This window comes from Somniosus microcephalus, chromosome 7 (assembly GCF_052327205.1).
Source record: "Somniosus microcephalus isolate GS21.2 chromosome 7, FLI_Smic_1.0, whole genome shotgun sequence".
Classification (NCBI taxonomy): domain Eukaryota; kingdom Metazoa; phylum Chordata; class Chondrichthyes; order Squaliformes; family Somniosidae; genus Somniosus; species Somniosus microcephalus.
In genome coordinates, this window is record NC_140993.1 from 235,584,809 (window position 1) to 235,610,354 (window position 25,546).

Here is a 25,546-nt window from a genome sequence, read left to right on the forward strand (position 1 = left end):
ACCAACCAGAATAATGGCTGCATCAGGAGAGATCTGTCTGCAGGCTGTTTGTTCATTGTGCAGTCAAGTTACTCCTGGCTAAAGAATGGGAGTTGACCTGTAGAAGCAGCAATAAATATGCATTTGATCTTTGATAGATTGTGAAATCGATACTTATATTTTTCATTTGTTTTTATTAATAGGCCGCTGGTCAGATCACTTTCCACTCGGCAGCTGTTTGACCATTGGCAAAAGAGACATCCAGTTATCTTCGTGTATGTTGGCGGTGAATCTCCACTGAAGGTCTGAAAATAAGTGTTCTTTTAAACATAGAGGCCTAGAAACTGGGTTGGGGCGCCAAAGTGGCGCAAAAGTCGCCTGAGCGCAGGATTTAGCGCAGCGTTCGAGGCTTTAGCGATCGTCAGATATTCAGTTCCATTGTCCCTAGAGGGAGACGGGGCGAGGCTCGAGGCGCTCCGCGTCACTCTTAGGGCGCTGAAACACAATATCGCAGCGCAACGTGCCGCAGCACCACACGCTGCGGCACGGCACGCTGCAGTACTGCAGGCCTTCCTCCCATTGTTAAGGGGGAGGGGCCTGCAACAGCACGATCCCCGCTTGCGAGTGCCGACAAACGAGCCCGGCACCAAGGAGAAGTGCCGGGCTCTCGGGGAAACAGCTGGCAATGCCGCGGGGGGGGGGGGGGGGAGGAAGTGCCGGGCTCTCTGGGAAACAGCCGGCAATGCCGCGGGGGGGGGGGGGGGGATCAGGAGGCCGGGGACTGAGGTGCTGGCAGGCGGCCGCCCTTCACCTCCACCTTAACTTGCGCCGCTGCCGGCACAGTAAGGCCCCGTGAACCGGGCGCGGGTAGCGAACGGCGCAACTGCGGCGTTCGCTACCAAATATCGCGAATGGGGCGCTGCGCACACCGATGACGTCATCGGTGGCGGCGTAGCGCAAATGTCTAACGCCACCATTAGCGCCCCTGCTGAATATCGCGGGAGGCGCAGCCAGTGGCGCTACAGCCACTGGCTGCCTCTTTAGGCGCTAACAAGTGGTGCTACTCACCCAATTTTCCCCCCAGAATTACCTGGAGTAATTTCTCCCAATCGGTTGCCCTAACTCTGGTGGAAGATCAGAGGAAGTCCCGAATATGCATATAAATCTAATCTTCTGCCAAATTTACGTCGGCCAATCTGGAGCAACCCCACAAAAATTCCCAGCGTATGTGTGGGTGAGAGGGTGGAAGTGGATAAGTCACTTATGGCATGGACCTTAGGCTGCTGGAAGAAGTCAAAGAGAAGATAGCAGAGGCTCTGGCTTTCAAGTGTGCAAATTGTACCATTGGACTCCAGAGTAGCCAATGTAACACCTTTGTTCAACAACGATAAACTGGATCACCATAGGTCCATAAGTCTACGGTCAATTGTGGACAAGCTCTTAGAATCCATAATGCAATATAACATTTGTGACCATTTAGAAATGTATGAGTTAATGTGGGACTGCCAAAAAATTATTTGTTAAAGGCAAGTCGTGTTTGAGAAATTAGTGTTTTTTGGAAAAGTGTCCAGTTGGATAGCTAATAAGAATGTAATAGATGCAGTGCACATGGATTTTCAGAGGCATTTGATAAGGTGTCTCGCAAGAGGCTTGTTAGAAAAATTCAAATGTATGGTATAGAGGAAATAGAAGAAATAAGATAGAAAGTTGATTGATCGACAGGATTTACAAAAGGTAAATCGTGCTTGACTAATCTACTGGAATTTTTTGAGGATGTAACTGGTAAAATAGATAAGGGAGAACCAGTGGATGTGGTGTATTTGGACTTCCAGAAGGCTTTCGATAAGGTCCCACATATGAGATTAGCGTGCAAAATTAAGGCACATGGGATTGGGGGCAAGGTATTGACTTGGATAGAGAACTGGTTGGCAGATAGAAAGCAAAGAGTTGGAATAAACGGGTCGTTTTCCGAGTGGCAGGCAGTGACTAGTGGGGTACCGCAAGGATCAGTCCTAGGACCCCAGCTGTTCACAATATAAATGATCTGGATGAGGGAATTGGATGTAATATCTCCAAATTTGCAGACGACACAAAGCTGGGTGGGAGGGTATGCTGTGAGGAGGATGTCGTGAAACTCCAGTACGATTTGGACAGGTTGGGTGATTGGGCAGAAACATGGCAAATGCACTATAATGTGGATAAATGTGAGGTTATCCACTTTGGTGGCAAAAACAGGAAGGCAGATTATTATTTGAATGGCAATAGATTGGGAGAAGGGGAAGTGCAAAGAGACCTGGGTGTTCTTGTGCACCAGTCGCTGGAGGTAAGTATGCAGGTGCAGCAGGCGGTTAAGGCGGCAAATGGTATGTTGGCCTTCGTAGCAAGAGGGTTCGAGTACAGGAACAAAGATGTCTTGCTGCAGTTGTACAGGGCCTTGGTGAGACTGCACCTTGAGTATTGTGTGCAGTTTTGGTCGCCTTATCTGAGGAAGGATGTTCTTGCCATGGAAGGAGTGCAGCGAAGATTCACCAGGCTGATACCTGGGATGGCAGGAATGACGTATGAGGAGAAATTGTGTCGATTGGGCTTATACTCATTGGAGTTTAGAAGATTGAGAGGGGATCTCATCGAAACCTATAAAATTCTGTCCGGTCTGGACAGACTAGATGCAGAAAGGATGTTTCCGATGGCCGGGGAGTCCAGAACCAGGGGTCATAGTCTAAGGATAAGGGGTAAGCCATTTAGGACAGAGATGAGGAATTTCTTCACCCAGAGAGTGGTGAACCTGTGGAATTCTCTGCCACAGAGGGCGGTGGAGGCCAGTTCATTAAATATATTCAAGAAGGAGTTGGATATATTTCTTGAGGCTAAAGGGATCAAGGGATATGGGGAGAAGGCAGGGACAGGGTACTGAATTTGGATGATCAGCCATGATCTCATTGAATGGCGGAGCAGGCTCGAGGGGCCGAATGGCCTACTCCTGCTCCTATCTTCTATGTATCTATGAAACAGAGTTTAGGTAAATGGGTGTTGCTGGGTCCACTATTGTTCTCCAGAACATAGATTATTTGGACTGGATATAAGGAATACAGTCTCAAAATTTGCTGACAACACAAGTAGAGAGTTTGACATAGTGAGGAAACTGTAAAGGACATCAAGAAGATATAGATAGTTTAGTGGAATGAATGCGCAGACAGCTGGCAGATGCAATTTAATGTGAATAAATGTGAGGTAGTACATTTTGGGAGAAAAATCAAGGAAAGCGGGTATATGTTTAATGGAAAAAGAAAGACTTGCATTTATATTGCGTCTTTCCCGACTATCGGACGTCCCAAAGCACTTTATAGCCAATTAAGTACTTTTTGAAGTGTAGTCACTGTTACAATGTAGGAAACGCGCAGCCAATTTGCACTCTGCAAGCCCCCACAAAGAGCAATGTGATAATGACCAGATAATCCGTTTTTGTTATGTTGATTGAGGGATCAATATTGACCAGGACAACCCCCCTGCTATTCTGTTATTCTTCGAAATAGTGCCATGGGATCTTTTACGTCCACCTGAGAGAGATGACGGGGCCTCGGTTTAACGTCTCATCCAAAGGAAAGCACTCCCTCAGTACTGCACTGGAGTGCCAGCCTAGCTTTTTGGGCTCAAGTCTCTGGAGTGGTACTGGAACCCACAACCTTCTGACTCAGACGAGGGTGCTACCAACTGAGTCACTGGCTGACGAAAGAACCTGAAGGATGTGGATGAAGAAGTGGTGCTAAGGGTTTTAATGCATAATTCCCAGAAAGTACAAATGCAGATAACTGAAGCCAATTTTAAAAAGCGAACGGTGTCTTGGGTTTTATAAATAGGAAAGTAAAGAAGTAAAAAAAAAATTGTGCAAAACATTGGTTATACCATTGGTTAAAGCCACAGGGAATGCACAGTGTAGTTTCACTGGGATGATGCCAGGGATGGGAAAATATAGTTATGAGGAGAGACTTGATATACTGAATAATTTTAATAGGCTTTTAAAATTATGAAAACTTTTAGTAGAGTGAATAGGGAAAGACTTTCCTCTTGACTGGGTAGTCAGTAATGAGGGGTCATCAATTTAAAATAGTACGAAGGGAGTAAAGAGAGAGATTAAAATAAATGTCTTTACACACAAGATTTGTTGCAGCATGGAATGTGTTGCCACAGGAACTGTCTAAGGTAGAGACCATTGCATCTTTACATGAAAATTGATAAATATTTGAAGCAGAGTAAGTAACACTGCTATGGAGAAAAAGTAGGGCAGTACCGAAATTTTTGGCCAAATGGCCTCCTGTGCTGTAAACTTTTATATGGTTAAAAGTGTTGTCGACTTTGTATACCGAATATCTGGTGTAGCAAAATACAAAGCTCTTTCTCCACCTTCTAACATCTACATAGTATTTTTTGATTGAAATGGTAAGAAAAGAACTTGAGATGCTTTTAAATATTTGAATAAACTGAATGGTTTACTACAGTATTCAAAGGATTTATGTCCCAAAACCATAAATTTATCTGAAAAACTATTAGTCATAAAATGATGAGTAAATCTGGAAAATGTATTTACTATACTTTTTAACTTGGTATGGATTCTTAGCTGCATGAGGGGGAAAAATGTTTGGAGAATCGTATTTTAACCCTTGGCATTCTTATAATTTTACGCCCCACCAGGAAAAGTTCTTTGAGGTGGCGTCGGAACTGATTGTATATACCTACTTCTTTTCTGCTTCAGAGGATGCTTTACCACAGGTAAATTTTTCAAGTTAATTATCATCTGTCTTTTTCAAATTGTAATTGATGCATATAAATACCATTAGGTCCTTTTAGACTGCTTCCACATACTGTATAAGCAACTCTCTTGTCAACCCTTTCCCCTACTCTCTAAAGCAGCGTTATCCCTTTTTGTTTAGCCTGCAGAAGCAGCAGATTTTATGAAAAAATTTCACCCCTTTTCAACATTGGCTTTCCAAAATTATTCAAGCTTTTAATTTCAATTAATTGCTTATAAATTAGCTAGCTTAGTGACAATGAAATATAGTGATATTGAAGGGAATAGCTTGGAGGAGTTGGAATCTGACAACCATGAAAGAAGCAGAATTTCTCAGTATTGGTATGAGATGCTTTAGGGATCTTTTCATTGAACATTTCATAGAATAGTACAGCACAGAAGGAGGCCGTTCGGCCCATTGAGTCTCCGCCAGCTCTTTGAAGAGCAATCCAGTTCATCCCACTCCCCCACTCTTTCCCCATATCCCTGCAATTTTTTCTCCAAGTATTTATCAAATTCCCTTTTTAAAGCTACTAATGAATCTGTTTCCACCACCCTATCGGGCAGTGCAATCCAAATCCCTGTTATGTGAAAAAAGTTTTTCTTCATGTCGCCTCTGGTTCTTTTGCCAATCACCTTAAATCTGTCGTCGTCTTAAGCAGTCCCTCGGAACTGAGGATGACTTGCTTCCACACTAAAAATGAGTTCTCAGGTGATTGATGAGTCCAATGCAGGACCTACAGTCTCTGTCGCAGGTGGGGCAGACGGTGGTTGAAGGGGCGGGTGGGTGGGGTGCTTGGGTTGTTGTGCGCTCCTTGCGCTGCCTGCACTTGGCTTCCGCTTGCTCCCGGCGAAGAGACTCGAAGTGTTCGGCGCCTTCCCGGATGCTTCTCCTCCACTTTGTGCAGTCTTGGGCCAGGGATTCCCAGGTGTCGGTGGGGATGTTACACTTTTTCAAGGAGGCTTTGAGGGTGTCCTTGAAGCGTTTCCTTTGCCCACCTGGGGCTCTCTTGCTGTGCCGGAGCTCCGAGTAGAGCGCTTGTTTTGGGAATCTCGTATCGGGCATGCAGACAATGTGACCCGTCCATCGGAGCTGATCAAGCGTGGTCAAAGCTTTGATGTTGGCCTGAGCAAGAACACTGACGTTGGTGCACCTATCCTGCCAATGGATTTGCAGGATCTTGCGGAGGCAGCGTTGGTGGTACCTCTCCAGTGCTTTGAGGTGCCTGCTGTACATGGTCCATGTCTCTGAGGCATACAGCAGGGCGGGTATTACTGCTGCTCTGTAGACCATGAGCTTAGTGCCGGGTTTGAGGTCCTGGTCTTCAAGCACTCTCTTCCTCAGGCGACCGAAGGCTGCACTAGCACACTGAAGGCGGTGTTGGACTTCGTCGTCGACGTCTGCCCTTGTTGACAGTAGGCTCCCATGGAATGGAAAGTGGTCCACGTTGTCCAAGGCCTTGTCGTGGATTTTGATAATCGGGGGGGGCAGTACTGTGTGGCGGGGGCAGGTTGGTAGAGGACCTTTGTCTTACGGATGTTTAGTGTAAGGCCCATGCTCTTGTACGCTTCAGTAAAGGTGTTGACGATGGTTTGGAGTTCGACCTCCGAGTGAGCGCAAATGCAATCACCATCCTCCACCTGCTTCACAACGACACGCAAACAGTGATCCTGACCAACGGTTCCACCACAGACCCAATTCACGTACGAACCGGGGTCAAGCAAGGCTGTGTCATCGCACCAACGCTCATCTCGATCTTCCTTGCTGCAATGCTCCATCTCGCCCTCAGTAAGCTCCCCGCTGGAGTGGAGCTAATTTATAGAACAAACGGGAAACTGTTCAACCTCCGTCGCCTCCAGTCCAGATCCAAGGTCGTCCCATCCTCTGTCGTTAAATCTGTGCCCTCTCGTTATCAACCCTTCAGCCATTGGAAACAGTTTCTCTTTATTTACTCTATTTAAACCCTTCATGATTTTAAACATCTCTATCAAATCTCATCTTAGCCTTCTCTGCTCGAAGGAGAACAACCCCAGCTTCTCCAGACTATGCATGTAACTGTCATCCCTCATCACTGGAACCATTCTAGTAAATCTCTTCTGTACCCTCTCCAAAACCTTCACATCCTTCCTAAAGTGTGGTGCCCAGAATTGGACATGATACTCCAGCTGGGGCCGGACTAGTGTTTTATAGGTTTAGCATAACTTCCTGGCTTTTGTACTCTTTGCCTCTATTTATAAAACCCAGGATCCCATTTGTTTTATTATCTGCTTTGTTAACCTGTCCTACCACCTTCAATGATTTGTGCACAAACATCCCCAGGTCTCTCTGTTCATTAATAGAATCCTGATCATCTATGTAGTCGGTCTATTATCTACTTTTGACTAACTAGTGCTTATTCTTCTTTGAGAGGGTTGTATGTTGGTTATTTTTAGGGTTGAGTTTGCCCATAGGTGACATGACAGGTACATGAGATTGAATTTGAGTTGATGATCTGTGGCAGACTGTAATCTGATACCTGAACCGGGGAGGTACTCTAGGGTGCTGTTGATAATTGGCCAGCCAAACTAGCACATTGATGGGACTTGGCGGTCTTAACCTGTCACTGGGGACTGAGATTCTTCTACTCGGCTCCAATTAACCCTACAAGCAGTTGGAGAAACAACAATCACTCTTGCATGCACTGCAATTTTAGTTGGTTAAACTCCAGCGCTATATTTATGTACACTTGGAGATTCCTAAGCTAAGTCTGGTATTCTCCATATCTGGCAAATGGAAAATACTTATGTGGATTTCTCAGTACAGTAGTTGGGATACTCTTATTGTGGTGATGGGATTTTGCTGGCCAAAAAGCTATTGAAGGCTGGGTTTTTTTGAGGGGAGGGGCTTGTATGCATTAAATGGTCTACAACATTAACTATATTTAGGGCCTTTGGATCTCAATGGTAAGCCTGTTACTTATGGTTGGACCAGCCCAGGGAATTAATGCACCTTCCCTGGCAATGCATCTATTCTCAAGAGCTTTCTGAGTTTCGCTGCTGCACCTCCTGCTCGGAAGATCATTGGAAGAGGCCTGGGAGCAGGTTGCCTTCTGTCCCTCTTCAGCTGCAGATGGTATAGGAGATTGTGGAGAATATTTGCAACCATACAGAAAATTGCAACAACAAAAGAATTAGGATTTGAAAATGTGCAGGAGCTTCCCTGATGGCGTAATAAGTTTTTTCGAGCGAGTTGCTGAGCCATAAAGACCAAGGAGGTTCCAGGTTCAATCTCCATGCTCTTGGTTTACGGAGGTGAAAATTGTCTAAAATTCACAATGAAGTGCACTAAAGAGAGAACTTGCATTGACAGAGCACAGGATACCCCAAAGCACTTCACAGCCCGTTAAGTAGTTTAAAGTGATGTCACTATATTGTAATGTAGGGAAGCGCAGCATCCAATTTGCACGTAGCGTAGGTTGACAAACAGCAATAAGATAAATGACCAGGGATAAATTTCCCATCATGACAGAAGACTGAAAATGGACAGTTCAGCTGGGCTGACTATTGAAATGGTTATTTCAAAAGGGAGCCAATAGCTGTTTTGTGTGGTATTACTTGAGGGATAAGTATTAGCCAGGATATCCGGAGAACTTGCCTGTTCTTCTTTTGAAAACTGCCATTTACATCCACCTCACCGGGCAGACGGGGCCTCGGTTTAACGTCTCATCTGAAAAATAGCATCTCTGACACTGCAGCACTCCCTCAGTTCTGCACTAAAGTGTCAACCTAGATTCTGTGCTCTGAAATGGGGCTTGAACCTGTGACCTTCTGATTCCGAGGCGAGAGTGCTAGCACTGAGCCAAGGCTGATGCCCCATGGATATCAGGTGGCTCTTGGCAAATTGACAAATAGTGTACAGAACTGTAGAAATGTATAATTTTAGAGGAAAAAATTGTGTTTATGTTTGATTATGGGTTCCCCCTGCATTCTCCCCCACACCCCCCCCCCCCAAAAAAAAATACATCATTTTGTGTCAGTTGATCCTGCTAAAGGTGATAGTGTTTCAGATCTTTTTGATGGAAACAGCAAGGTTGAATAACTGTTTACCTTGCATCAATATAATACAACTGGGATGTATGGATCATTTTGAAATGGTATCTTACTGTAGATGCCTTGGTAGGCTTGCAAAAGTCCTGTTTCTTTTATGCTGAACATTCTGGGCAGTTTGTAAGAGTTTATTGTGATGGTGCTTTTCCACTAGGATGTCTCTGTCCAGGAGCTTCCTGCCGTGTTGGTGTTCAAAGATGGAACCTACTATGTGTATGATGGTGAGTCCAGAAAGTGTGACTTGTTTTTAATTCTAATTTGTGTGTATGTCTTTTGTGAGGAGGGATGGGGAGCAGAAGATTCTGAAGGTTTAAGTGAACTAAAAAATTGAAATTGGGCCTGACACATTTTTCTTAGTATCCAGACAAGGGTGCCTTGGCTTCTGTACCTCATTAATTCATAATAAAATACAGTGCGTCTTTGAGATCCTCCTTTTAGTCAACAGTTCTGAACTCCTGCAGCTAAAATGCGTGGACATTTATAGTATTGGTCTTCAGATTTAACACTCATAATTGGTGATTCTCCATATATTGGTTCCTGAATAAGTGGCGGGTTGTGAAATGAATCAGTGAAACTGTAAGCACTAATACAAAAGCAAAATACCGCAGATGCTGGAAATCTGAAATAAAAACAGAAAATTCTGGAAATACTCAGCAGGTCAGGCAGCATCTCTGGAGAGAGAAACAGAGTTAACGTTTCAGGTCGATGACCCTTCGTTGGAACTGGAAAAAGCTGGAGATGGAACAGGTTTTTAAGCAAGTGCAGGGGTAGGGAAAGGGGGGAGGGGAGGAAAGAACAAAAGGGAAGGTCTGTGATAGGATGGAAGGCAGGAGAGATTAAGAGACATTAAGAGATGGTGCAAGGCAAAAGGAGATGGTAATGGGACAAGTTAAGAAACAAAAGATGGCTCCAGATGAAGTGTAAATGGCACTGGCAGAATGATCGACAGCTGCCATGTGAGAGAGAAAAAAAATTGGGAAAAAAAGATGGGGACAGAGGTTATGATCTGAAATTGTTGAACTCTGTGTTGAGTCCAGAAGGCTGTAAAGTGCCTAATTGAAAGATGAGGTGCTGTTCCTCGGGCTTACGTTGAGCTTCATTGGAACAGGGTAAGAGGCCGAGGACAGTGAGGTCAGAGTGGGAGTGGAGCGGAGAATTAAAGTGACAAGCGACCGGAAGCTCGGTCACCCTTGCGGACTGAACGGAGGTGTTCCGCAAAGCAGTCGCCCAATCTACGTTTGGTCTCCCCAGTGTAGAGGAGACCGCATCTTGAGCAGCGAATACAGTATACTAAATTGCAAGAAGTACAAGTAAATCGGTGTTTCACCTGGAAGGAGTGTTTGGGGCCCTGGACAGTGGGAAGGGGGAGGTAAAAGGGCATGTGTTGCATCTCCTGCGCTTGCACAGGAAGGTGCCAGGCGAAGGGGAAGGGATGTTGTGGGGTGATGGAGTGGACCAGGGTGGCGTGGAGGAAGCGGTCCCTTTGGAATGCTGGAAGGGGAGGTGAGGGGAAGATGTGTTTGGTGATGGGATCACGCTGGAGGTGCCGGGAATGGTGGAGGATGATCCGTTGGAACTATAAGCACTACTTCTGTGACTCAAAAGATCCTGATAAATTCAGAACTGGTAACTTTATAAAAAAAAAAAAAAAAATATTCATATTGTGTTGAGATTCATGTACTTGCTCATTATAAACTGTCCAGTGAAGTTTCATTGTTATAAATTTAACCACAAAAAGACCTCTGACTTGAATTTTGTTGAGGAAAAAAATCTTTGAATTTCCATGTCTAGTGTTATTTTGAAGCCAGGCGTTAAATAGATTTCAGAAAAAATGGAGAAAAATCTCCCCTTCAGTACTATTTTTAGCAACTAACCTACATGTAGCAAAGGGTAACGTGCAGTGAATGTCAGGCTGTTGCAAATTCCAGTCTGCTGTAGATACCTTTTCGGGTTCAGTGGTGTCCAACAGCCCGTAGATGGATCCCACGCCTCTTGCATGCTGGACTTGACTCTCGCTGCCCCGTGGCTACTTATACGATAGCATAACCTAGGGAGTCTAACAATGTGCCACTTTGACATACGAAGTGGATACTGTGTTTTTTTTTTATGTGCCCTCAATGTTTTCAAAGGTGGACTGAGGAAACAATTGGTATGGAAAGGTCAGATCTGAATTGTTAAGCTGCTTTGTTTCACAGATAGTGAGTTAACATACAGACCAACAGTTAGGCTTGGACTCACTTAATTCAATCAGTACAACTTGCCTTTGCGTAATACAAAATAATGAGCTTGTTCCATTTCCCCACATTAGTGGATTACGTGGGCTTATGCCAGACAGCACCTGGAACCATGGACCACCCCATCAGTCTACTCTCAATCATCAGCAAAGTGATGGAAGGTGTCATCGACAGTGCTATCAAGTAGCACTTACTCACCAATAACCTGCTCACTGATGCCCAGATTGGATTCTGCCAGGACCACTCTGCTCCAGACCTCATTACAGCCTTGGTCCAAAAATGGACAAAAGAGCTGAATTCCAAAGGTGTGAGGTGAGAGTGACTGCCCTTGACATCTTGGCAGCATTTGGCCGAGTGAGGCATCATGGAGCCCTAGTAAAACTGAAGTCAATGGGAATCGGGGGGTAAAACTCTCCACTGGCTGGAGTCATACCTAGCACAAAGGAAGATGGCTGTGGTGGTTGGAGGTCAATCATCACAGCCCCAGGCATCTCTGCAGGAGTTTCTCCAGGCAGTGTCCTGGGCCCAACCATCTTCAGCTGCTTCATCAATGACCTTCCCTCCATCATAAGGTCAGAAATGGGGATGGTCGCTGAGGACTACAGTGTTCAGTGCCATTCGCAACTCCTCAGCTAATGAAGCCTGGACAACATTCAGGCTTGGGCTGATAAGTGGCAGGCAACATTCGCGCCACACAAGTGCCTATCACTGTAACCTCCTCCAGCCCCACATCCCTCTGAGAACTCTCTGCTCCTCCAATTCTGGCCTCTTGCGCATCCCCGACTTTAATTGCTCCAACATTGGCGGGCGTGCCTTCAACTGCCTAAGCCCTAAGCTCTGGCATTCCCTCCCTAAACCTCGCTGCCTCTCTAGCCCTCTGTCCTCATTTAAGATGCTTCTTAAAATCAACCTTTTTGACCAAGCTATTGGTCATAGAAACATAGAAGATAGGAGCAGGAGTAGGCCATTCGGCCCTTCGAGCCTGCTCCACCATTTCAATGAGATCATGGCTGATCATCCAAATTCGGTACCCTGTCCCTGCCTTCTCCCCAGATCCCTTGATCCCTTTAGCCTTAAGAAATATATCCAACTCTTTCTTGAATATATTTAATGAACTGGCCTCCACCGCCCTCTGTGGCAGAGAATTCCACAGGTTCACCACTCTGGGTGAAGAAATTCCTCCTCATTTCAGTCCTAAATGGCTTACCCCTTATCCTTAGACTATGACCCCTGGTTCTCGACTCCCCGGCCATCAGGAACATCCTCCCTGCATCTAGTCTGTCCAGGCCTGACAGAATTTTATAGGTTTCGATGAGATCCCCCCTCAATCTTCTAAACTCCAGTGAGTATAAGCCCAATTGACACAATCTCTCCTCATACGTCATTCCTGCCATCCCAGGTATCAGCCTGGTGAATCTTCGCTGCACTCCTTCCATGGCAAGAACATCCTTCCTCCGGTAAGGTGACCAAAACTGCACACAATACTCAAGGTGCGGTCTCACCAAGGCCCTGTACAACTGCAGCAAGACATCTTTGTTCCTGTACTCGAACCCTCTTGCTACGAAGGCCAACATACCATTTGCCGCCTTAACCGCCTGCTGCACCTGCATGCTTACCTCCAGCGACTGGTGCACAAGAACACCCAGGTCTCTTTGCACTTCCCCTTCTCCCAATTTATTGCCATTCAAATAATAATCTGCCTTCCTGTTTTTGCCACCAAAGTGGATAACCTCACATTTATCCACATTATAGTGCATTTGCCATGTTTCTGCCCAATCACCCAACCTGTCCAAATCGTACTGGAGTTTCACGACATCCTCCTCACAGCTTACCCTCCCACCCAGCTTTGTGTCATCTGCAAATTTGGAGATATTACATCCAATTCCCTCGTCCAGATCATTAATATATATTGTGAACAGCTGGGGTCCTAGGACCGACCCTTGCGGTACCCCACTAGTCACTGCCTGCCACTCGGAAAACGACCTGTTTATCCCAACTCTTTGCTTTCTGTCCGCCAACCAGTTCTCTATCCAAGTCAATACCTTGCCCCAATCCCATGTGCCTTAATTTATGTGGTGTGGTGTCAAATTTTGTTTGATAATGCTCCAGTGAAGCACCTTGGGACGTTTTACTACATTAAGGCGCTATATAAATACAAGTTGTTGTTTGTTAGAATGGTTAACGTTGTTCCCCAAAGACTGTAAATAGTAGATAATTCATTAGCCTGTCTCTGCAACCGATAAATGCCTCACACCCATAGTGGGTTTTTTTTTTCGTTCATGGGATGGGGGCATTACTGGCAAGGCCAGCATTTATTGCCCATCCCCACTTGCCCTTGAGAAGGTGGTGGTGAACCGCCTTCTTGAACTGCTGCAGTTCATGCGGTGAAGGTACTCCCACAGTGCTGTTATGTAAGGCGTTCCAGGATTTTTATCCAGTGACGATGAAGGATCGGCGATATATTTCCAAGTCAGGATGGTGTGTGACTTGGAGGGGAACTTGGAGCTGATGGTGTTCCCATGTGCCTGCTGCCCTTGTCCTTCTAGGTGGAAGAGGTCGCGGGTTTGGGAGGTGCTGCCGAAGAAGCCTTGGCGAGTTGCTGCAGTGCACCTTGTAGATGGTACACACTGCAGCCACGGTGGTGAAGGGAGTGAATGTTTAAGGTGGTGGGTGCCATTCAAGTGGGCTGCTTTGTCCTGGATGGTGTCTAGTTTCGTGAGTGTTGTTGGAGCTGCACTCATCCAGGCAAGTGGAGAGTATTCCATCACGCTCCTTGTGCCTTGTAGATGGTGGAAAGGCTTTAGGGAGTCAGGAGGTGAGACACTTGCCGCAGAATACCTAGCCTCTGACCTCTTATTGCCACAGTATTTATGTGGCTGGCCCAGTTAAGTTACTGGTCAATGGGACCCCCAGGATGTTGATGGTGGGGGATTTGGCGATAGTAATGCCATTGAATGTCGACGGGTGGTGGTTAGACACTCGCTTGTTGGAGATAGTCATTGTCTGGCACTTCAGTGGCGCGAATATTACCTGCTACTTATCAGCCCAAGCCTGAACGCCGTCCAGGTCTTGTTCCATGCGGGCATGGACTGTTTCATTATCTGAAGCGTTGCGAATGGCACTGAACACTGTGCAGTCATCAGCGAACATCCCCATGTTGGCGGGAAGGTCATTGATGAAGCAGCTGAAGATGGTCGGGCCTAGGACACTGCCCTGAGGAACTCCTACAGCGATATCCTGGGGCTGTGATGATTGACCTTCAACCACTACAACCATCATCTTCTGTGCTAGGTATGACTCCAGCCAGTGGAGGGTTTTCCCCCCGATTCCCATTGACTTCAGTTTTACTAGGGCTCCTTGATGCCACACTCAGTCAAATGCTGCCTTAAGAACATAAGAAATAAGAGCAGGAGTAGGCCATACGGCCCCTCGGGCCTGCTCCGCCATTCAATAGGATCATGGCTGATCTGAATCTACTCACGTCCACTTCCCTGCCCTCTCCCCGTAACCCCTAATTCCCTTATCTGCTAGGAAAATGTCTATCTCCATTTTAAATTTATTTAATGTTGCAGCTTCCACAGCTCTCTGGGGTAGCAAATTCCATAGATTTACTACCCTCTGAGTGAAGAAGTTTCTCCTCATCTCAGTTTTGAAAGGACAGCCCCTTTTATTCTAAGATTATGCCCCCTAGTTCTAATCTCACCCATCAGTGGAAACATCCTCACCGCATCCACCCGATCAAGCCCCCTCACAATCTTATATGTTTCGATAAGATCGCCTCTCATTCTTCTGAACTCCAATGAGTAGAGTCCCAACCTACTCAACCTTTCCTCATACGTCAACCCCCTCATCTCTGGAATCAACCGAGTGAACCTTCTCTGAACCGCCTCGAGAGCAAGTATATCTTTTAAATATGGAAACCAAAACTGCACGCAGTATTCCAGGTGTGGCCTCACCAATACCCTGTATAACTGCAGCAAGACTTCCCTGTTTTTATACTCCATCCCCCTTGCAATAAAAGCCAAGATTCCATTGGCCTTCCTGATCACCTGCTGCACCTGCATACTAACTTTTTGTGTTTCATGCACCCCCAGATCCCTTTGTACTGTAGCACTTTGCAGTTTCTCTCCATTTAGATAATAACTTGCTCTTTGATTTTTTCTGCCGAAGTGCATAACCTCACACTTTCCAACATTATATTGCATCTGCCAAATCTCTGCCCACTCACTTAGCCTGTCTATGTCCTTTTGCAGGTTTTTTATGTCCTCCTCACTCACTGCTTTCCCTCCCATCTTTGTATCGTCGGCAAACTTGGATATGTTGCACTCGGTTCCTTCCTCCAAATCGTTAATATAGATTGTAAAGAGTTGGGGTCCCAGCACTGACCCCTGCGGAACACCACTAGTTACTGATTGCCAGCCCGAGAACGAACCATTTATCCCAACTCTTTGTTTTCTGTTAGATAGCCAATCTTCCACCCATGCCAGTATATTACCCCCAATCCCGTGATTTTTTATCTTGATCAGTAATCTTTTGTGTAGAACCTTGTCAAATGCCTTTTGGAAGTCCAAATACACTACATCCACTGGTTCCCCTTTATCCACCCTGTATGTTACATCCTCAAAGAATTCGAGCAAATTTGTCAAACATGACTTCCCCTTCTTAAAACCATGCTGACTCTGTCCTATTAAATTATGTTTATCCAAATGCTCTGTTACTGTTTCCTTAATAATGGACTCCAACATTTTGCCAACCACAGATGTTAGGCTAACTGGTCTATAGTTTCCAGCTTTTTGCCTACTTCCCTTCTTAAATAAGGGTGTTACATTAGCAGTTTTCCAATCTGCCGGGACCTTTCCTGAGTCCAGGGAGTTCTGGAAAATGATCACCAATGCATCCACAATCCCTACCGCCACTTCTCTCAAGACCCTAGGATGTAGGCCATCAGGTCCGGGGGATTTATCCGCCTTAAGTCCCATTATTTTACTGAGTACCATCTCCTTAGTGATTTTAATCGTGTTTAGCTCCTCCTCCCCCCCCCCCCCCCCCCCCCCATTGCCCCCTGTTTGTCCAGTGTTGGGATATTTTTAGTGTCCTCTACTGTAAAGACTGATACAAAATATTTGTTCAATGTCTTTGCCATCTCCATGTTCCCCACCACTAGTTTCTCGGTCCCATCCTCTAAGGGACCAACGTTCACTTTAGCCACCCTTTTTCTTTTTATATAGCTGTAGAAACTCTTGCTATCTGTTTTTATATTTTTTGCTAGTTTACTTTCATAATCTATCTTCCCTTTCTTAATTAATCTTTTAGTTATTGTTTGCTGGCTTTTAAATGCTTCCCAATCTTCTATCCTCCCACTAGATTTGGCTAATTTATATGCCCTTGTTTTCAGTCGAATACTAACCTTTATTACTTTACTAAGCCACGGATGGCTGTCTTTTCTTTTACTCCCCTTTTCCCTCAGTGGAATATATTTATCTTGAAAGATGTGAAATATCTCCTTGAATGTAGACCACTGCTCTTGTACCGTCTTACACTTTAATCTGTTTTCTCAGTCCACTTTAGTCAATTCTACTCTCATACCTTCATCGTCTCCTTTATTTAAGCTTAGTACGCTGGTTTGAGATCCAACTCTCTCACCCTCAAACTGAATTTGGAATTCAACCATATTATGGTCACTCATTCCAAGGGGATCCTTTACTAGGACATTTTTTATTAATCCTGTCTCATTACACAGGACCAGATCTAAGATTGCCTGCCCCCTGGTTGGTTCAGTTACATACTGCTCAAGGAACCCGTCCCTAATACACTCTATGAACTCTTCCTCAATGCTGCCATGCCCAATTTGATTAGTCCAGTCAATATGAAAGTTAAAATCCCCCATGATTATAGCTGTTCCCTTATTACAAGCCCCAACTATTTCCTGATTTATACTCCGACCAACAGAGTTGCAACTGTTAGGAGGCCTATAGACTATGCCCACTAGTGACTTTTTCCCCTGATTATTCCTTATCTCCACCCAAACTGTTTCACTATCCTGATCCTTTGACCCAATATCATTTCTGACTATTGCAGTGATTCCATCCTTGATTAACATAGCAACCCCACCTCCCTTTCCTTCCTGTCTGTCCTTCCTAATTGTCAAATACCCTTGTATGTTTAGTTCCCATTCATGATTATCTTGCAGCCATGTTTCCGTAATGGCCACCAGATCATACCCATGTGTAGTTATTTGCACCGTCAACTCGTCAATTTTGTTACGAATGCTGCGTGCATTCAGATAAAGAACTTTCAAATATGTTTTCTGACAATTTATTCCTGCTTTTACCCCTTTTACTACTTTACCTTTATCATTATACATTCTGTCCCTTCCTGACACGCTCTGGTTTTTAAATCTCCCACTGCTACCTTGCTCTATTGCCTTCTCCGCTGTCATTTTTATTTTTCGCTCTCTTAAAACCTCCCCCCCACTAATTAGTTTAAAGCCCTCTCTACAGCCCTAGTTATTCGATTCGCCAGGATTCTAGTCCCAGCACTGGCCAAGTGAAGTCCGTCCCAACGGAACAGCTCTCGCCTGTCCCAGTACTGATGCCAGTGTCCCAGGAAGCAAAACCCATTTCTCCCACACCAGTCTTTGAGCCACGCATTTAACTCTCATTTTATTTACCCTAGCCAAATTTGCACGTGGCTCAGGTAGTAATCCAGAGATTATTACCCTTGTGGTTCTGCTTTATAATTTGGCCCCTAGCTGCTCAAACTCCTTCAGCAGAACCTCCTTCCTTGTCCTATCTATGTCGTTGGTACCAACATGGACCACGACAACTGGATCCTCCCCCTCCCACTCCAAGTTTCTCTCCAGCCCAGAGGAGATGTCCTTAACCCTGGCACCGGCCAGGCAACACAGCCTTCGGGACTCTCGCTCTCGGCTGCAAAGAACTCTATCTATCCCCCTAACGATACTATCCCCTACCACTACAACATTTCTTTTAACTCCCCCCCTGCCCCCCCCCCCCCACTTGAATGGCCCCCCGCTCTACGGTGCTGTGGCCAGGTTGCTCATCCTCCCCGCAGTCCCTGTTCCCATCCTCACAGGGAGTAAGAGCCTCAAACCTGTTGGGCAAGGGCTGCAGCTCCTCCAACACTACCTCCTGGATCCCCGTACCTGCCTCACTTCTAGTCACACCATCCTGACCCTGGCCATGGCCTACATCTGAATTAATTAATCTAATTGGTGTGACTACCTCCTGATAGAGTCCAGGTAACTCTCCCCTTCCCTGATGTGTCTGTGTTTGAAGCTCGGACTCCAGCTCTTCAACACAGAGCCGGAATTCCTTGAGCAGCCAACACTTACTGCAAATGTGATCACCGTGAGCATCAGTGGTGTCCACCAGCTCCCACATATTGCAGCAGCAACACATCACCTGATCTCCCATTCTATGTAATTAATTAAATTTATTAATATTATTTTTAAATACCCTCTGCCCCGATTTCTAGATGATGAATATCGCACCTTAGAAACTATAAACCACAGAGTTTAAGCTTAAAAAGAGAGAAATACTTACCAACCAATCACTTACCCGCTTTCTGGTGACGTCACACTTGGATTACTTTTTACACCTCTCCTTCCCTCTGACTTCGGAGACTGGAGATTGGTACGCCTTACCTGGGTCTCTGAATCCTTTTTAAGCTTCCTGCTCGCGCCTCCCGCCGACACCCGCGGTCTGAGGCCTTACCTGGGTCTCTGAATCCTTTTTAAGCTTCCCGCTCGCGCCTCCCGCCGACACCCGCGATCTGAGGCCTTACCTGGGTCTCTGAAGCCTTTTTAAGCTTCCCGCTCACACCTCCCGCGGTCTGAGGCCTTACCTTGATGTCAAGGGTAGTCACTCTCATCTCCCTTCTGGAATTCAGCTCCTTTGTCCATGTTTGGACCAATGCTGTAATGAGGTCAGGTGCCGAGTGCTCTTGGCGGAACCCAAATTGGGCATCAGTGAGTAGGTTATTGGTGAGTAAGTGCCGCTTGATAGCACTGTTGATGACACCTTCCATCACTTTGCTGATGATTGAGAGTAGACTGATGGGGCGGTAATTGGCCGGATTGGATTTGTCCTGCTTTTTGTGGACTGGACATACCTGGGCAGTTTTTCACATTGTCGGATAGATGCCAGTGTTGTAGCTGTACTAGAACAGCTTGGCTAGAGGCGCGGCTAGTTCTGGAGCACAATTCTTCAGCATGATAGCCGGGATATTGTCGGGGCCCATAGGCTTTGCTGTATCCAGTGCACTCAGCCATTTCTTGATATCACGTGGAGTGAGTCGAATTGGCTGAAGACTGGCTTCTCTGATGATGGGGACCTCGGGAGTAGGCCGATATGGATCATCCACTCGGCACTTCTGGCTGAAGATGGCTGCAAACACTTCAGCCTTGTCTTTTGCACTCACGTGCTGGGCTCCACTATCTTTGAGGCTGGGAATATTCATGGAGCCATCTCCTCTCGTTAGTTGTTTAATGGTCCACCACCATTCACGACTGGATGTGGCACGACTGCAGAGCTTTGATCAGATCCGTTGATTGTGGGATCGTTTAGCCCTGTCTATAGCATGCTGCTTCTGCTTTTTTGCGTGCGTGTAGTCCTGTGTTGCAGCTTCCCCCGGTTGGCACCTCATTTTTAGTTATGCCTGGTGCTGCTCCTGGCATGCTCTTCTACACTCCTTATTGAACCAGGGTTGGTCCCCTGGCTTGATGGTAATGGTAGAGTGAGGGATATGTTGTGCCATGAGGTTACAGATTGTGGTGGAATACAATGCTGCTGCTGATGACACATAGCACCTCATAGATGCCAGGTTTTGAGCTGCTAGATCTGTTCTGAATCTATCCCATTTAGCACAGTGGTAGTGCCACACAACATGATGGAGGGTGTCCTCCGTGTGAAGACGGGACTTCGTCTCCACAATGACTCTGCGGTGGTCACTGCTACCAATGCTGTCATTGTCAGATGCATCTGTGACAGGTAGATTGGTGAGGACGAGATCAAGTAAGTTTTTCCCCTCGTGTTGGTTCTCTCACCACCTGTCGCAGGCCCAGACTGGCAGCTAAGTCCTTCGGGACTTAGCCAACTCGGTCAGTAGTGGTGCTACCGAGCCACTCTTGGTGATGGACATTGAAGTCAGCTGAGGGAGGGCGGTAGGTGATAATCAGCAGAATGTTTCCTTTCCCATGCTTGACCTAAAGCCATGAGACCGGAGTCAATGTTGAGGATTCCCAGGGCCACTCTTTCCCGACTGTATACCGCTGTGCCACCACCCCTGGTGGGTCTGTCCTGCCGGTGGGACAGGACATACACAGGGATGGTGATGGAAGAGTTTGTGTTTTGTAGTTTTTTGTTACAACTGAGTGGCTTGCAAGGCCATTTCAGAGGGCAGTTAAAAGACAACCACATTGGGTTTGTGGGTCTGGAGTCACATATAAGCCAGACCAGGTAAGGGTGGCAGATTTCCTTCATTAAAGACATTAGTGAACCAGATGGGTTTTTACGACAATCCGATAGTTTCATGGTCACTACTGATACTAGCTTTTTATTCCAGATTTATTTGATTAACTGAATTTAAATTCCCCAGCTGCCGTGGTGGGATTTGAACTCTCTTCTATAGATTACTAGCCCAGTGACATTACAACTATGCTACCATTCGCGGTATGTTAAGAGTTAAGTCCCTCTATCCTGCTTTCCATTGCAGTAAAGTAATATTGACTCAAACAAAAATATATTGGAGCAATTAGTTTGAAAGTAGCTTAATCCAAATAGAATTGATGCAGTGGAACAGGATGTGGGTTCACAACCACAACTCTCCATATCACCACACTACCAATCTCCACCTCACCACTATGTAGAAATGCTGAGCGGAGGCCTGATGATTTGAGATAGCACAGCTGAGTCATCCTGACATAAGCTAGAACAGGCGTTGGGCCCTTTGTCTGTGCTAATGAGGGGCGTAGTACCTGTTTTAGGACCTCGTGGGGAAATTGGGCTGCTCTAGGAGGAGCAGGCGTCTGGCCTGCTCTGCTCAGGTTCTACTGGCGTGGATGCAGCTTAACAAGCGACCTTCACCAAAAAGGGAAATTTATTTTAAAACAACATTGAGTTTTAATGTGGATGTAGGCGGAGCAGGAGTGCTCATCCCAGCTTCACGGCATTTTAGGCAGTTACAATCGACCCCGAACGACTTACCCGAGACTGCTGCCGGCAAAGCAAGCTGCCCAAAATACAGGGCGAGCTGACTGTGAAGGTGTGATGGGTGCCTGTGTAGGTGTGACATATTTAGATGAAGGCCGAAACACAATTTCATACCTCAGTTCAAGCACATGCTGTTCACGGAGAGCCCTGTCCAGGTCCGAAAACAGGCCCAGGCTAATTTCTACCCTTCTCTTCTTAGGCAGTCCCTCGGAACCGAGGATGACTTGCTTCCACATTAAAAATGGGTTCTCAGGTGGCTGATGAGTCCAATCCGGGACCTACAGTCTCTGTCACAGGTGGGGCAGATGGTGGTTGAAGGGGCGGGTGGGTGGGGTGATTGGGTTGACGTGCGCTCCTTGCGTTTGGCTTCTGCTTGCTCCCGGCGAAGAGACTCGAGGTGTTCGGCGCCTTCCCGGATGCTTCTCCTCCACTTTGTGCGGTCTTGGGCCAGGGATTCTCGGGTGTCAGTGGGGATGTTGCACTTTTCCAAGGAGTGCCTTTTCATAATGTGCCTTTTAACTTTCCAAGGTATTTCAGAATTTTGGTCAAAAAAATGACGCTGAGCCAAAATAGGAGCTATTCAGAGGGGTGACCAAAAGCTTAGTCAAAGGGGTGGGTTTTTAGGAGGATCTTCAAGGAGTAGAGTGTGGTGGAGGAGCAGTGATTTTAGGGAAGAAATTTCAGTGTTGGTGCTTGGCAGCTGAAGGCGTGGCCACCACTGGTAGGGTAAAGGAAGTGGGGTGCACAAGAGGCCAGAGTCAAAGGACCAGAGTTTGGGGTGGGAGGAGTGGTGGTGGTTGTAGGGCTGGTGGAGGTTAGAGATGGAGAGAGGCAGGGCCATGAAGGGATTTGGACACTTGAACACTTAATCTAGACTGCCACTCCAGTGTAGGGGTGCTCCATTGTCAGAGTTGCCATCCTTTGGCTGAGTCATAATATTAATATTCATGCAGCTTAATATTAAAGATAATATGGCACTCTTTAAAGAATAGCAGGGAGTTCTGTGTTCAAATCAACATTTCTGTCTTATCCAACCCCACCAAAAAACAGTAACTGTCCAATCATCTTACTGATGTTTGTGAGGTCTTGCTGTATACAAAATGACTGCTGCGTTCATCTATGTAATAGTCACTGCACTGCACACTAATTCATTGCATGTGAAGTGCTTTGGAGTGCACTAAATATAAGTCGTTCTTTTTGTGTACACTTGGGGAGGAATTCCTAAATCTGGGCTTTAACCAGCTTTTGCCTAAATTCCCTGGGTTTATCGCACAGTTAACCAGACAAATTCTGTCATCTTAATGCATGATCTAACGTCTGATTGAAACAATTTTGAGTAGCAAAATCTGAAAGTACCCTTCAAAGGAGCAGTCTTGTAAATCAGGATATCTGAAATTAACTGAATTTCTTTTTTTGCAAAAGAAAGCTTGGGAGGCATGTCAGTTAAAAAAATCCTATTGCTTTATTGAAAATAAAAATTACGTAACAGCATTATATAACAGATTAAATTTTTAGTTTTCCAATATATTCTAACACAGTGCTTTTGTAACATTGATGCAAAATATTATAGTATGATTCTAAATTGGGAAACAAAGAAGTAACTGGCTTTGTGGAATATTAGCTGAGAGCTTCCTTGTGGCAAGAGGTCTACATAAAGGACAGAGGAGAAGGAGCTGGAGATGGTAGAGTCCTGAAACAGTCCATTTGACTCAGCAGTTTTAATTGGAGCATTTCCTGTATTAATTTAGTCTTTAAAAGTTTGCATTTTGGCATTATTTGAACTTCAAGGCGGAGATTTTCTCAAGCACTCCGTTTAATCTCAGCATGGGTTTTTTATTTCTCCTTTTGGAATCGATATTTTCAGTTGTAGTATCCTGTAGCCATGTGATCACTCTGGATAGTTCTGCAGTGTAGTTCCTTTTTAATGTGCGACATTGTTTGAGACACGTGGGATGTACCAGTATAAAGTGCTGTTGCTCCTTGAAAAGCTGGCTGTACTTTTTAAGCTTGTAGCCTTGGTTTGATACACTAGTTAACATTTGTTCTGTAATTGCTCTTTTGTATCCTTCAATGACGTCTAATGCATTAACTGTGGTTTGAAAGTAGACGGAAAGTTCAGCATTGTTGCTAACCATTGTTACATCTTGTTTGATGCCATGGGGCAGATTGTATGAAAGCTTCTTTAAGATATTGATTATAGATATATTTTGACAGGACGCTTGTAAAGTCACTCTGTGCTTTATGGCATTGTACTTGACAGATGCTGTGAATGGACACCCGCAATAGTTCCAGCTGTGGAAGCAAAATATAGTTTTTTTTAAAACCACAGGTTCAAAGATTGAGCAGAATTTAATCATTTGAAAACAATTTAGATAAATTGACCCCTTTTCAATTTTGGTTAGCTATGCTGTGTTCTCAAAAACGAATCTGTAGCTCTTTTAAAGCTAGTCTCAGTAAAGGTATCCAATAGTGGCTAGACTGCAGTTGCAGGACTAACACCTTTAATGTGATGGGAAAAATCTATGGCATTATAGAAAAAGTCCTAACTGCATACCAGTCTCATTCAAAAACATTTTTAGGCTGACTGTCCTAATAGGTGAGATCATTCGCTATTGTTTGTTTAAAAAAAAAAGGATTCAAATCATTATCTACAATGACTAATATGGAAGATGCAGATCTGTTGGAAAATGGTCCCAGGTTACCGACTGTGGGCTTACCCCAGAATACCGTCTAGGAACTTGTAATGCTTACCACTCAAGTACATTTGTTCTACTCGTCACTAATAATGTATGAGCAAGGAATAGTATGAATATGCAATAGCTTTCTTCTTTTATATTCGAACTGACATTTTCAGTTTACATGAGTGACTGGTGGGAACTAAAACTGCATCATAGACGTACGAGGTGCTTAATTACCAACAAAGGAACAACTAATATTTTAACACTGACTGATTAAAATACAAATAAATTGTTTTATAATTCTGGATTTAAGGCAAACTTAATTGTTTCTTTTAAGGATCGGTAACAATTAAATTACAGTGGAATGGTATCATACTTGAAAAGAGTTACTTACCATGAAAACACCAGGAAGATTATAGGCAACATTTTTTCTGTCTGTGCAGTAGGGGCTACTGCTATTTAAATATGAGAGAGCTTCCCCTGCACCTGTTCTTTTATACACCCAGCATCTAGGGGAAAGTCCCATTTCATCAGCTGTGTGTTTCATTTCATTACAAAATGAAAGTGAAAATCATAAATTATGCAATCGGAAAATTTATGGTTCACAACAAGCTAAGGAACCGTGACCAGCTTGCTTTGAAATATGTACAGAGGAAGAAATAAGTATATGATGAACTATACAAGGCCCTTATCCCTAAAGGAGTACTCGGTACCTTTTTCATTTTAAATTTAATTTTGAAATACTTGCTTTACAGGTTTACATACGTTGAAGTGATCTGTATGCAAGAGGTTTATTTTTAAGAGCTTTTACTCTAAACTTATCCTCCCACTCCTGTTTAGAGCATCAACTCTATTCTGCAGCCCTCCCTTTTTCTCTCTCCTTCACCTATTCCATGTTCCTAACTCTTAAAATTGGCAGCAATCCTGGGCTAAGATTTTCTAAGTATAGAAAGCTCTTTTCCCAATTATTGATCCAAACTGCAATGTCTTCAAAGTGAGAATTAGAAACATTATGAAATGTCAATCTAAGCTTTCTGTCTCTTCTCCCCGCCCCCTGCCCTCCACAGCTTTTTCAATGGATTTGGGATGGGCAGAAGTGGAAAACAATGTGGGTATGTGCTCTGCTGCATCTGTCTCCCTGCCATTTATCATGGCCACTTCTGTTGGCAAGATGTGCCTACTCAAATGTGGGCAAGTACATGGTAATGACATACAAATAGCAGGAAACACAGCAGAAGTCATGTTTCACGCCATTTGCACTGAAACACTGGGTGCAGGGGCCACCTGCTAGGCCCCAGCAATAAGCGTTCACCTATCAGTGGAGGAGTCCCCGGGGCACAAATTGATGAGCTGCCTGCGTCAGCACTTTAAGCATGGACAAGCACAGGCCTCATTAGTTTGTTGACATTTCTAAAATATAAATAATAATTTTGAATCTGGCAGCTCACCAGCCACCTCATTTTCCTACTATGACAGGCCCGAGGCCTGCTGCAGCAACTCGCTGCTCTATATCTGCACAACTTGTTCGTGGATGCCCAGAAGCCAACCTCC

General features: G+C 45.1%; 1 protein-coding gene and 1 long non-coding RNA gene across 3 annotated transcripts in view; one reads left to right on the top strand and one right to left on the bottom strand.

Moving 5' to 3' along the window:
• Window positions 1-25,546, top strand: part of tmx3b (thioredoxin related transmembrane protein 3b) — a 151,145-nt gene that overhangs the window by 71,345 nt on the left and 54,254 nt on the right. For both annotated transcript variants that reach the window (XM_085993443.1, XM_085993442.1), the window contains exons 7-9: window positions 183-282; window positions 4,669-4,746; window positions 9,006-9,072. In XM_085993443.1, the coding sequence (XP_085849569.1) occupies window positions 183-282; window positions 4,669-4,746; window positions 9,006-9,072 (245 nt within the window). The remainder of the gene's footprint in view (window positions 1-182; window positions 283-4,668; window positions 4,747-9,005; window positions 9,073-25,546) is intronic.
• On the bottom strand, window positions 22,761-24,484 carry LOC147115151 (uncharacterized). The gene is made up of 2 exons (XR_015079058.1): window positions 24,390-24,484; window positions 22,761-23,609 (listed from the first exon to the last, which is right to left on the bottom strand). It is a non-coding gene; the product is annotated as an uncharacterized LOC147115151 (long non-coding RNA).